Source organism: Thermobia domestica, chromosome 12, assembly GCF_964235325.1.
Source record: "Thermobia domestica chromosome 12, izTheDome1.hap1.1, whole genome shotgun sequence".
Lineage (NCBI taxonomy): Eukaryota > Metazoa > Arthropoda > Insecta > Zygentoma > Lepismatidae > Thermobia > Thermobia domestica.
This window is the reverse complement of record NC_137465.1, coordinates 226,495,787-226,510,460: the sequence shown is the minus strand read 5'-3', so window position 1 is coordinate 226,510,460 and position 14,674 is coordinate 226,495,787. Positions and strand designations below refer to the sequence as shown.

At 34.6% G+C, this 14,674-nt stretch overlaps 1 protein-coding gene across 4 annotated transcripts in view; it reads right to left on the bottom strand.

The window, feature by feature from the left end:
* Positions 1-5,440: 5,440 nt before the first annotated feature.
* Positions 5,441-14,674, bottom strand: part of LOC145667070 (ABC transporter G family member 23-like) — a 128,529-nt gene continuing 119,295 nt past the window's right edge. For 2 of the 4 annotated variants that reach the window (XM_081734769.1, XM_081734770.1), the window contains exons 15-17: positions 12,468-12,644; positions 7,507-7,593; positions 5,441-5,829 (exon numbers count right to left, since the gene is read on the bottom strand). In XM_081734769.1, the coding sequence (XP_081590895.1) occupies positions 5,615-5,829; positions 7,507-7,593; positions 12,468-12,644 (479 nt within the window). In that variant the 3' untranslated portion in view covers positions 5,441-5,614. Of the gene's footprint in view, positions 5,830-7,480; positions 7,594-12,467; positions 12,645-14,674 lie in introns of those variants that run through there. The other 2 variants (XM_081734771.1, XM_081734772.1) reach the window with 2 other exon arrangements.

Here is a 14,674-nt window from a genome sequence, read left to right as displayed (position 1 = left end):
CCTTCAGGAGCACCGGGCATGAGGTGATTTGGCCATTTTTTCCTTGAAAATATTAGCTTGGGAAGAACATAAATACCCGTGCACTCATACACGTTATTACGGTCACTAACGAGCCTCGTTCTGCAGAGCTACTTGCGCCTATTTGACGTTTTCCTTTTGTGTGCAAGAACTTAAGGAACTTTTGATTGAACGACAGTCAGGCCTGTCTCATGAACGTTAAATATGCGATCGGCAGAAATGTTCTTATTATCAATCTCCGATTGCAAAAGGTCAAAGAAGTGGGTCACTTTTTCTTTACAAAAGCCAACGGTTCGATTGTATGACGTTTGTGTCGGTTTTCTGAAAGAAAGTTTTCCCTTGTGTCTCTTCATAAACAATTTCAGCCAAGTCTTTCCTGCAAACTCGTGGCACTTTGAAAACGAGTGTGCAAGTCCATTTTGTTTGGCTAATTGATATGCCATAATTCGCACATCCCTCCGAGTAAGACCAAAAAATCTGTCTTCCATAACTAACAGGTACTGGACCAGTTCCTCCTGCATTTCCGGTGTTAGAATTGGTTTTATTCCTAGTTTCTTCAAAACAGCTTCTTCAGGACTCAATTTAGATGACGGCAAGCGAAAACGTGTTGTCCCAGGTACATTATATATTTTGGCCGTCTTCAAAAATCCCATTTTCTTCTTTCTCACATCGTGAATTGCACTCCTCATTGTGTTGCGGTCCCAAGTCTTCCGCTGTTTATTCATCTGGGAAACGAAACAAAAAGATTGCACAAGACTCTAAATATGGGATACTATTCCATATTTAAAACCTTATGGTATTCCATATTGCAAGCCTCGCAATATTTGTTTTCATAACCACAAAAATGGCACTTAGCCTACCTAGGTACAAAATAAACTAACTTGCAAAGCCTATAGCTAGAGAACACCAACATTCTGCGTGATTCACTGTCAATATTTTCAAATTACAATGTCACTAAGAAAATTACTTCTAAAACACTCACCTTCCATAATCAACAATTGCGAACATCCACTCCTTGAAGTATTCCGTGCAACAAACTACTTACTTCACCACAAACTGACCAGAAACGCATGACAGGGTACATAGTCAAGCGTCTCAGGGCACCTTCATGAGAGTGCACCACCTACCTGGGTAGATACGGTGGTATTCGATATTCTCAACCCTATTCCATATTTAGGTACTTTCCTCTACCAATTACTTTTTGCGTAGCAATATGCATAAGTCATCCATTGTTATAATAATTTAGCAACACCAAGTTCACAGCTTATATACCACGCCTACATTGACGTATCCACTTTTCCATCTACTGTTATTTTAATTTAAAGAAAACAGGATGTCCCATTATAAACAGCCTTTACGCTATTTCTCATCCTATGTAACAACGTTTTTGAGAAAAACAACTTGCGATTTCATTTCTTCACTGTAAATTTTACTAAGGCACTATTGAACTTCCAACTCCAAAGACCATATTTTTACTTGAATCTTTCCAATAAACAAACATAGTCTGGTTTGAAACACAAAACACAACTACAAACCTCCCTTTCCCTATCCTTATACATGTGCCTCAACCACCATTGATCACCCTTAAAAATGCAAGGTACAGAAAATGCACAATACTGAGTTCGAGCCAACTCGTATGTGTGGTAACCAGTCATAGCACAGCCTGAAGAAGTTTATGATGCCTTAGTTCGAGCCTTCTCAGGTGTGAAGTAACAAGCCACAGTGGATCCTGAAGACGCACCATCGTTACGCCTCGATACGTGATATCTGGGATATCGCATACCACTGTGGACTCTATGTAACACAGTGTCGTCTGAGATCGAGATAAACTATAGGAACTGATTATATATATTGTCTCCAGATGCACTTGAAGAGCCTGTTATCTTTGTGCTTTCACATCCGAAAAGACTTGTTGCAAAGGTTTTCAGCAACGGACATCTACATTAACACTCAGGCCAATTGGCCTCACATCTCACATCTCACTTCTGGCGCCCAACGATGGGACCATGAACGTCAGAGGGATGCCTCCACAATGCATCTACTTGCAACTCACCTGCATGTTGGTACAGATAGCCGTCCTTCAGACCTCGAAAATGCTGACCAGCATCCTGAAGCTAAAGCCTGTGACAAACATCTTGGCATTTTAGCTAAACGAATAAAACGCAAGCTCTGACGCGACGTTGCCGAGTGCTAAGGGGTGTGGCTATGGCTAAGCAGACGAACAATAGCGCGATCAGGTGAAAGGGGATAGACGTGGATGTGTACAAAATAAACGTGGCAATACCGCTGGCCTCTCATTTGCTAGCAGCATTTAAAGGGAACTGGAAGCGCCGCCTTCAATGCCAAGATGTTTGTCACGCCGTTTAGTTCAATGTGAAATCATCGCTGTTCAAGAAAAAGCATTCAGTTGTGACTGTTTTTTTGTGTGTGTCTATTGGTGACATCAGACTGAGATTCCCTACTTTGTAGGGAGTACTAGTGCTTCCAATGTGATTGTTCAACTTTGTTTTACTTCGAGCGTCTAGCAACATAGTGTACCGCTCAGTGTATGGTTTACTATTAGTTTTGTACTACCTTAATCGCTCATAGGTGGACAGTGAAAAGAAGCACAGAAACGATACATACTGGTCAGCGGTATTCAGGAACTGATCCTCACCAGTGGAGACTGCAATGAAATTATAAGGACACTGAAAAAATTGATATTTTATATAAGATATATTAATAATATTTATTTTATTCCCATGTGGAAAGGAGAGTCAAGCGAACAGCATTATTTTGTATTGCCTTGAAATTAGACATAATGGAATTGTCCTTGAAAAACTATATTTTGTAGATTTGGTTATGGCTATCCTAATGACGAGAAAATGAATTTTAAAATATTTAGGTAAATAGATTAAATATATTTGTAGTCAACTAGTTTTCAGTCAGAAGCCTGAAAATGGTCACCTACTTTTTTGAGACATTAGAGTGAAAAAAGCAAGGTAATTACAGAACCTCAGGGTTCAAACTAGAGCAAATTGTTTCGTTTAAATGGTTAAGTAATAGGCCAGTGGAACATTCGGTTTCGGGTTCTGATCGTGGCTCGGACAGCAAACGAAATCATGGGTGGAAACGACAAAGTTGGTGGTGTAGTAAGGCAACCCTTTTACCATATGTAAGTTTTATTTTACTTTTTTATGTATACTAAAGACTGTCACTGTTGAATCCAACGCTAGACGTTTGGTCTTCCACGTAATTGCGCAAAAAAGTTGACTTTCATTTTTACTTGTCCTTCATATCTCTGTAACATTATTTGTTTCCTAAACTGGATTCTTTAATTTTGTGTAAATAAAGTTCTATATTTTATCGGAAAGAAAAGGACTTGTTCATAGAAACATTTGTTCTTTACTTTAAATTTTACCAACTTCTTTATGAATTAAGGACAAGCAGATATATGTTTTGGCTCTAAATTATTAATATTCAAAATCAAATTTAACCTCATTATTTAAACAGTAAGTAATCTAATTTGCTATCGTTTGAAGGATCGTGTTTGTGTGACGTTTCTGTAAAAGGGACTGTTGGGTGAATAATTGTTTAATAGAAAACTCCATAAGTTTCTTATCTAGTGTAAAATTTGAAAATGTGTACCCATAAAAAATGATAATGGGTTTCTATATGATGTTTTTAAAGCTGGTTAAAGTGGACTATAGTACGTAATGTCACTTTTAAATTTATTTATTTCCGTGGTCCGCCATTTTTATTCTACTATATGAAGTGAAAAATGAAATCTTTGAGTTTTACGTCCCACGGTTATGCCGCTTAGGCTAAAGGAGACGGTGATAATGAGAAATGAATGAAATGGTGGAATGAAGAAAGTGGGAGGAAACGGGAGAACCCCGAGAAAACCCACGCACACGGTGTTTGTCCACCACAAAGTTCACTTGGCGGGGGTTGGGATCGAACCCGGGACCCCAAGTACCAGAGGTGAACGCTCTACCACTGAGCCACCGCGGCCCCTTTTATTCTACTATAATGTCATACAACAAACGTATTTGTTCAAAGTGAATGATGCCATTTTGATGTTCTTTTTTTCAACGTGGGCATATTGGCCGAGAAATTTAAGAATATGCACGTGCCAGTAAAACTTACAACGTGTACATACTAGTTAAAATAAAATTAGATCACACCAACGTGTACCAAAGAATTATGACCTCCCATGACAGGTCACCAGAAACGAAATGCCCTTCCTATATTTCTCAAATTACATGACCCCAACGGAACCAGATCACAAATAGAAACCACAGTATTACCAAAAGTGCCAAATCAGTGTATATTTACAGTATAACGTTCACGGTCAATTCGGAAACTTATAAAAAGCAGGTTGCTTATGTAGAATATAAATCTATCTGTTTGACGTCTCACGTTTTACCCTTTAGGCCAAGGGAGACGGATAATGAACGGATGTGAATGATAGTGGAATAATTGGTGGAATAAGTGTGGGAGGAAACGGTAGATCTCTGAGAAAACCCACTGTTGTCGTCTACAAGCTAATTTGACCGGGATCGAACCAGACATCCCACGCACTAGAGATGAACGCTCTACCACGGAGCCACCGTAGTCCCACTCATGCAAACAAACAATACGAAGGGTACAGGAGATAAAACTTAAGGGGGCAGACTATTAAAAATGATACAAAAGCTAAGCATTTTTCTTTTGCTCGTTTTTCGTAACTGAAAAGAGATAAAGAAATGTAACTTACCACAGTAATAAACAATGTTATTCTACACCCGAAAATACGAATCAAAAGAATTTTTAGTATTGCCAACCATAGAAATTACAGTGTAGCCACAATATTAATTATTCAAAAATCTAGGTCAAGGCAGCGACTAGAAAAATGAACTTAACTGTATTTTTTTTACTTATCATGTTGTCTTGGTTCCTTGTTAACTACTTTTTAAATAACATTTAAAATAAACACAAATATTATTTAAAAAGTATTTAACAAGGAACCAAGACAACACGATAAGTCCTTAATTACCGTCGAGTTCATTTTTCTAGTCGCTGCCTTAACCGAGATTTTTGAATAATTCATATTGTGGCCACACTGTAATTTCTATGGATGGCAATACTGGAAATTCTTCCGATTCGTATTTTCGAGTGTAGAATACGGGTGTAGAATTGAAGTAAGTTGCACTTACGAGAAAAGGGAAAAAGAAAAACGATTAGCTTTTGTATCATTTTTAGTAGTCTGCCCTCTTAATGGGGATAGCAGTTTCAAAGGTCATTAAAAGAAGATATAACTGAATCTATTCGTGGTATATTAATGTTATTCATAATTAAAGAAAACAGGACTTCAAATTGTAAATTTTATTCTGCTGTACAGTCGCCCACATAAGTCGCCCCAGGACTCCAAGTAATGGAATTATAACAGTCAGGGGTCCAGGTACTTATGTGGGTGACTGTGGTAAATCATTCAAAACCTATGTAGACAATGTCATATACATAAAATAAATTTATCGCTAAGCTCTTAAAACAGACTAACCGAAAAAAAACTTTTCGTTATTTTTTTTTTACAAATTATGGTACATTTTACTATTATGGTCAATAAGAAAATAATTCAGTGGAATCGTATTCTCATCGCAATTACACTGGCTATGATGAATACTAATATCCAAGCTGTAGCCACAATAAATCCTAGATATACTCCACACTTAGATATACCCCAGCCACGAAGAAGCACATTTCTACAAGTTGTTATTGGAGTGGTTAGAGGCATAGCGTAGGATAAGCCTCTCCAAAAGTCACTTAAAGAAGAAAGCGGCCACATCAGACCTAGAAAATTGAAATACATCAGATGATACAAGCAGAAAGTATTGCAAAATCCATACATATAAGCAATAAATATATTAGACAACATGGTGAAAGTAATCAGGATAACATTAAATTCACTAAAAGGAACAAAATTACTTCAAAAACCATAGCGGCAAAAATCACATGTATAAAATACTGCACTTGGCATCTGCGATTTTTTCTTGTTTCGAAAGTAAAATCCGTCCTCAAGGAGACCTATTTTCAGTCTATGGAAGAGATGAAGTGGTAAACGATAGTGGTAATCACTATGGTGACTCCTGAAGATTTCCATAATTAATGCTACCAATAGAAACTTCATATACAAACATGTATAAAGAGGGGAGGGGAGTATGTTGAAAAGCAATGCCTTTAATTTGTAAGTCCTTTTGGCACCAGTCTCGTTGTTTTTATCCAGACATCATATATGTCGAGAAAAATCACACTTGTTCTGAAAAAAACAAAATTCAGTGCCTGAACCTACCTTTGATGAGACTCTGCTGACGCCACTGGGTGAAGCACTGTATTTTACAGAGCCCCTCCTGGCTAACATGTTAGCGTATCCCATCTTTGTCGTGGGATTCCCGGATTCGATTCCTAGTGGAAGCTAATGTAGTACTTTATAAATCTAAATCTATAAATCTATGTGAGTACAGTAAAAAACAGTAATGAGTATATAAACAGTAAAATATATAACAGTAAACAGTAAAATATATATACAGTAATATAAACAGTAATAAGAAGAAACAGTAATGAATCGATAGAACATTTACTAAATGTCAAAAACTAAAATGAAAAACCAAAAATAGATAGCCGTCCTTAGTGAAACTAAGGTACGGGAATATAACAGTAAATACATTGTACATTTTCTAGCTTTATGAAAAAGAACATTATATTCACTTATCATTACGTAAATGCAGAATATCACTGACTAGCTAGCTAATTTTTATATCATCTATTCTTTGATCTAGTTTCATAGAATTTTGTACCTTTGAATAATTCTTAACTCGAAAAAGAAAGGCTTTCGGTTCGAAACGAAAAAATAAAATGAAATCTTTGACTTTTACGTCCATGGTTATGCCGGTTAGGCTAAAGGAGACGGTGATGATGAGTAATGAATGAAATGGTGGAATGAAGAAAGTGGGAGAACCCCGAGAAAACCCACGCACGCGGTGTTTGTCCACTACAAAGTTCACTTGGCGGGGACTGGGATCGAACCCGAAGCTCCAAGCACCAGAGGTGAATGCTCTACCACTGAGCTACCGCGGCCCCAGGTTCGAAACGGAGATGAAAAGAAGACTTGAAACGCCGGACACAGCGGTACAAAATTTGATTGTTTCAAAGAATCCGATAAGGATTGCTTCGATGTTGACATCCCCATTAAAAATCATAAAGTCAAACAATCAATGCAATAAGGACGATGTAGGAACATCGGGTTGAAATAACATTTCTGAAGTTATGAGTATATAAAAAGCTGGGTGAACTAGTTTGTTCTTTACAAGCAATTTGTGAAATATTATTTATTTCTAAATGACATCAAAGAATATTTTATCTTAATTATTTGAATATTCACAGTACACACTTTGACAGACTATTTATAAACTAAAGAAAATAATTTTAACATATAACTACTCACACAAACACGAACAAAAGGAATCGTACCACTTAAGCACAATACAGGATAAAAGCTTCCCATTGCTGCTTGGATTGCTGTACTCTCATTACTAAATAATGTAGACATCAAAAATCCTGAGGACGAAATTATAATATAGTATTAGTGAATGCTCTTTTATGAAAGATCATAGATCTAATGATATAACATTTATGAGATTTTTATTACTTGGTACCGTACATTAAATTTATGAGATTGCGTTGTAGATAGTTACAAAACCTTTACGTAAATATCAAAACAGTGCGTGACTATGTCTTCTGACTCTCCTGCAGTAACCATTATAATGGAGAAGCATACACTATAGCAATACACATTAGTTGATATAATCACATGTCCAAGAAAGTTCATCCAAAATTTGAATTGTGCAAAGAAACGGTAACTAAAGGGAAAATTAAAACATGTGAAATTATAGCTTAAAATACTATCTAACGGAATACAATTCATTACCATACTATACTAAATGTACAAATGTCCTAATATTTGCCAATGAATGAAGCCTATGTGCATGTATAACTATTTTCATACGTTACATATATCTCTTAGAGACACATTAAATATAATTAATTCATGCATTCTTGAAAATCAAGTTTTTAACATGGTTTCCTGTTCCTAACTTTAACGAGACATTTCAAAAATAAATTGAAATTATCATAAACAACATTGTTATGAGCGCATTATACAGACTACAACCCTTGCATTATGATAATCTCGTGTTTAATAGCGTTAAATTTAAGGTATAGTGTGCAACAATTCCTTCCTTCCATTTTACAACACTATTTAATAGGTTTAATGTTCCTTAACTATTTATATAGTCATTTTATAAGTGTATTCAAATTATGAAATTCATTACACTCATATTACGATTGAGAACAATACGGATACATTAATTACTAACACAACCCATATATTTATCTTTAACCCAATTAAGAGCATTTTCTGTTTCATCGCAAACTTGCGCAACTCGTAATGTTGATTTAAAAAAAAAACTGCTAAGCAGAAAAGTGAATTTGTAATAAGTAAAGGACATCTTTAAACAATAAAAAGATGGAAATGCTCGTACAGTGTCAATTTAAATATTCGAGTCAAAAAAGGCTGTTTTTATACATTAAAAAGATACACATTTGTGTATTGGTAATCTAAGTAAGAAAAATATAAATTATAATCTAAATTAGGATTAGGCCATTAACTTTAAATACACTGTTTTTCTTCCTTTCAAATCTCAATAAACATTTTGCGATTAGCTTTACTACTGTTATGAGCAAACATTTTCATTTGAGATTATCTTCAAATCTTGTTATTTTTGCAATTAATAATATTGATATTAAGAGATGTATTTTTTATTGTACAAATGACATTATTTCGCCATATTTATAGCCCTACCATTTTTGCCATATTTTCTCTTCCCACTTTTTCACTTTTTAAAAAAAAAATTAAATAAATTCCGAGAGGATTAGAACAATTTCTAACTCCTTGATTGGTTAAATTTCTTAATTCGAATAGCTACTAACTTAATTTAGTCAAAATACTGAGATTTAGCTTCATCTCCTTCCACCAGAAGAAGTAAAGAGATGTCGCTAGCTCATCCTATTGTTAACATCAGTTCATCAAGTTTATCTATTGGCTGCTGTAATGCTAATTCGTGGCTCAGCTTTGATTTTAAGAAAATTTGCTATTCTGGCCTGGAGCACAAGTGTACTAAGCGTAAATAGTTGCTTATTCAAAACTAAAAGTGATGTAAACTATCTGAGTACGGTTAGAAACGTCTAAATAACTAATTCTATGGCCTATGGAATTCGGAGGTTCAATACCACATTCACAAAAGCTCTTCTTTGAGTTCTGTCAGATAACTGGATCGTGTTTCTATTTCTCCTACATCTATCCTAATAAGGTCCTCTCATCTATGCCTAAGAATTCCTAATCGTATTGTTCCGATGGGGATTTGAGTTAAAAATTAAGTGTATTTATGAACTGGTCTAGTAATTAGAAAACTGTTGTGGTGTATGCAGCTTGCTTTTTCATCAAATTGCAGAGCAGAGCTGGTTAGTTCACCATCAATTAATATAAACTATTTTTAGTTGAAGTACATTTTTTTAGTTGAATGTTTGCCATAAGATATTTTAATTTCAATATAACCTGTATCGTTTTCACAATGTTTTGTAAGGTTCTGAGCTCTCTTCCACATTTGTTCCAGGAGGGTTATCATGTAAATAACTTCCATGTCATGATCCTTTAGAGCTATTATTGTAATGCCATGATTTTCTAGCTATCATTTCATAGTCATGTTAATTTTAAATATGCAACTTTTCATCCTAGCGTTAATATGGCGTTCTGAAAAGTATATTTTCTCCTTTCCTATGTATATAATATCCAAATTCTCCCAAGTCTTGTCCTTTACTTACGCTGTACTGTCTTGTCTCTGTTTTACGCAGCTTTGAGATATCTCATGTAATATTTCGAAATTTCGGTGCGTATTTAAACGAATTAAAAGAGTAATTGGGCAGGAAAAAAAAACTATTTTGTTTCCATCAGTTCCTTTTCATGCTATGGGGGGGGGGTGGTGGTGGCTCAATGGTAGAGCGTTCACCTCTGGTGTTTGCGGTCCCGGGTTCAAACCCTGCTCCCGCCAAGTGAACTTTGTGGTGGACAAACACCGTGTGCGTGGGTTTTCTTGGGGTTCTCCCGTTTCCTCCCACTTTCTTCATTCCACCATTTTATTCATCTCTCATCATCACCGTCTCCTTTAGCCTAACCGGCATAACCATGGGACGTAAAACTGAAAGATTACATTTCATTTTCATTTTTTTCCTTTTCATGCTCAATTGATTTATGGTCTTGAGTTTCAGATTACCAAATAATGGAAACAGATTGCACGTATTCATGTTACGTTCAACGTCCTATATATGTATAAACGAGTGCGTGTTCATATTCACTGGTAATTATATTTGAAATGTAGTTTTTTGACGTTGTAGTCTACGCGTCCGCCTCATGTGAATATTTACTTATGTACCTCTTAAATGATTTATTATATTAATTTTCTTTAAATACCGTATGTGATTGATAAGTTAAATATTTATGATCTGTATTGCTTATCTAGGTCAAATAAGCTTTTTCCTTGACAGAATTTATTTTATATATATTTTATATGTGTATATTGTCAGGCAAATGTGAACACTCAGGCACGCTGGAAAATGGTGTCACCCAAGCAAGCTTTTTATAGCTATTTACACAGAAAGGTGTTTTAAATCATATGCTACTTATAGCTGCTTTCATAAAGGATCATTCTAATAGTAAATTATTCACTTTCATTTGAGTTGATTAAGTTCCTTGGTTTACGCACCGAGCAATTCATAGTGTGAAAGTTTGTTGTTCCTTTCATTAATTACCCTAGATTTACTTTAAATAAATGTAAAAAGAGATAGTATATAATACATCCATTCTTGCTGTAAATGTCGGTTGTTCTAAATACAGGGTGTGTATAAAAGAACTCCGGGGTTTTAAAAATTCATATCTTATTAACGATAAAAGAGAGAAAAATTTAGTTAATTTCTCTGAAACGACTAGCTCAAAAAGTTTTAGTCATACTAATTGGAAATGTTTTTATCAATAGGTGGCAGCGCTGCGGAGCGTTAACCTTGAGACGACGTAGCGGCTGCGGTAGTCAGTGAATCAGTTACGTGCCGTGTGGATTGTTGCGCTTCGCGCTATGGTGACGCCACAACAAAAGGGAGGGACCTATTCCATGGTCTCCAAGGAGCCCTGATATGACTCCGTTGGACTTTTTCTTCTGGGGGCATATCAAGAATCTTGTGTATGCGGAGAAAATTCGTAATGTTCGCCATCTCACCGAACGAATAGTCAATTTCGTGGCAACCGTATCCCCAGACATGCTGGCCAGGACATGGCAAGAGATCGAGTACCGTTACGATGTGTGCCGTGCCACTCACGGAGCTCATATTGAACTTTATTAATTTGTTAAAACAAACGTGAAAATGTAAGCTTTCAAATCATGTATAACACATGTATGTACGTTTTTTTTACTTATTTTGCCTCAAAACCCCGGCGGGGCTCATATTGAACTTTATTAAATTGTTTAAAAGAAAATTGAAAATGTAAGCTTTCCAATCATGTATAACACATGTATGTACGTTTTTCACTTAAATAAAATATTTTGCCTCAAAACCCCGGAGTTCTTTTATAGACACACTGTAGTTTATCAAAACTACTAACTTCAAATGTGTTTAGAAAGATAACCAACTATTTGATATTTAAGAAAATTATTATTAAGCTATTTTGTTCATAAATATTTAATATTGCCAAGATAACAATTGTTTATCAACAAGATAGCTAATTTAATGAGCAATGTATTAGATCAAATTATCTATCATCTATCTATCTATCTATCTATCTATCTATCTATCTATCTATCTATCTATCTATCTATCTATCTGTCTGTCTATCTATCTATCTATCAATCAGGGTATCCTACTATTTCTTTTTCGTATGTCTAGACCAATAAGATCTAATTTATGAACATTTGAAAATAATTATATTAAATTACATTTTTTCTAAAAAAAAATCGTCTCGATACCAATGGTCCTACCACGCAAAATCAGCTGGGTAACGAAAAGGCTAAGGAAAGGTATTTATAGTTAGAAGTCAAGTCTCCGTTCAGATATATTAAGATGGCCAACTACGTTCTTCCTGTTACGGATGGAATTACAAATAAAAAGAATAAATCATATAGCTACATTTTCATTATTATTCTCAGGACGCCACTGGTGAAGACAATGCTCTCAGAATTGATCGAAAATTTGGCACGTTGATCTTATTCAAAAATAGTATTGAAAATTTCCATGATTTGCACTGAATATAATTTGTTCTACAGAGTGAAGGATAAATACGTGCTTCTCCTTCTACAATCTTCTATTTGTTTTCGCTACTAATTACTCACCATATGCTATTCCACAAAGACCACAAAGAATTAATATCATTATAACTAGAAACAAATCTCCGTTCTGTGCTATTTTGAAACCAAAGAAAAATGTTAAGAGAGTGACCAGAATCTGAAGCATTACGAGGAACATATATACAATTACATGTCCTAACAAAATTTCCAGATTAGTGACACCTGTAATAGAAAATAAAGTCTTGTTGTAACGAAATCTCTTGGGAAAAGAATATCAAAAGTACACTTTATGGTTTCCATTAAAACTTATATTTATATATTTGTATACAGAATGACAAAAATACATGTTTTGATATATATACTGTATGGTTTAATATGCCATATAGCATAGCTGTGGTATATATAAAGTATTTATAATTTTCTTACATTCCTATTCTTTGCCATCACATGCCGATTCTTTATTTTAAAAATAACATAATTTTTGGTAAACAAGATTCCAACCCATGCTAAAATGAACATTTGTTTACAGATCCATTACCCTAAGCCAGCGTTTCCAAACCGGTGTGCCGCGAGGAGATCGAAACAAAATTATTAATTCTATAGCAATCAAATTGCAAGACATTGGAAACAATGTATATTTGTATTTCACATTACTATGAACCTCTACTATAAATCTACAATTTTACGTTCCATGTAGTGTTACTTTTCTGTACATTTTTAATGTTGAAAAAAATATTTGTTATCATTGTTATGACCATTATCGCTTTTTTATTGTTGCAGACTATTTCGTAACTTGAAATTTTAAAATATCATTCAATCCTTTTGCAAAGCAAACATGCATACAAATTACCTACATTTATTGAGCTGAGCGAGCGAAGCTCTTATACTCGGGTTAGCCGTTTGGTTGTCCGCGAACTCCTCCTAGACCATTTGGCCGATCTCAACCAAACTTAGCACGCTGATAGAGTATGTCGTGCTGAGTGACAACATAGGTCGAAATGAAAAATCCGATGTACCATCGAGGAATAATCACCGAAAAACGCTTCCATAGACTTAACATGGGGAAAAAGTTTTCACGTGATTTTTTGTCAACAATTAAAATCTGCGCGTGATTTTCAAAAATTCCGGCGAAGCCCTTTTATTTTTTTAGCGTAAAAATTTACAATTTTAATCACAATTTAAAAACAAATTAACGATTTTTTAAACTTTTTTTAGCCGGAACAAAAGGTCAAGACGAAGAATTGTGCGATTGTTATGAAAAATACTGATTGTTTTAAAAAGTCACAATAAACTGATTACGTTGCTTAAGCTCGCTCAGCTCATTTCATTGCAATCGAGTATATCCATTGCATTCCTAGTATTTTAAAAGTAAAAGAGATTTGTTTGTTCGTTCCTTATTAATGATCTTCGTTCTTAGTGAAAGGTTGGATACAGTTTTCGAAAAAGAAAGTGTATTTTTAAAAACCTGAGTCCTTTTTATTTCATTGCAATTGTTTTCTATTTTTAAATTAGAATGAAAAATGAGCACAATTATTTACTACGGGAGAAAACCAGTGATCGAACTTTCTTCTCTGTAAAAAGAATATCAGTAATCACAGAAAAAAATACCACTGTATTTTATATTTACAAATAATAATAATAATAATAATAATAATAATAATAATAATAATAATAATAATAATAATAATAATAATAATAATAATAATAATAATATTGTGCCGCGAGAATTCAAGTTACACCTGCAGTGTGCCAAAGTTGAGAAAGCTTGGGAAACGCTGCCCTAAGCACAATACCATAAATACATGATGGGCTTCAGCTGTATATATTTGTCTTAATGATAATACGCGCTCAATAACAATGATATCCTATTAAATATAATTGTTTATTTAATCTACTATTTTGTCATCTTTTATGAAGGTTTTCTATATGCTAATTACATATTTTGATGCAACAATGTCCAGATGGGCTATCTATTTTGTAAAACTCTGCCTGTTACTCTATGGTAAAAAGCATTGAAAATAGATTTCTCTGTAAGCTCAGTTCTGAAGGACGTAAGGATCTAGGTTCATGTTTTCGGACAGTTTCTGAAAGACAGTCTAGCTTTTTGTAAACATAAAAGTGTACCTTAATGAAATGTAGGCTGAAAATACGTAATAACTATATTCCTTTACCCAACCTTGATTGTACATTTCCTTATCGAGTTATAACTACTATAATATTTTATCGTCTGAATTAATTCAGCAGCCTGGCTG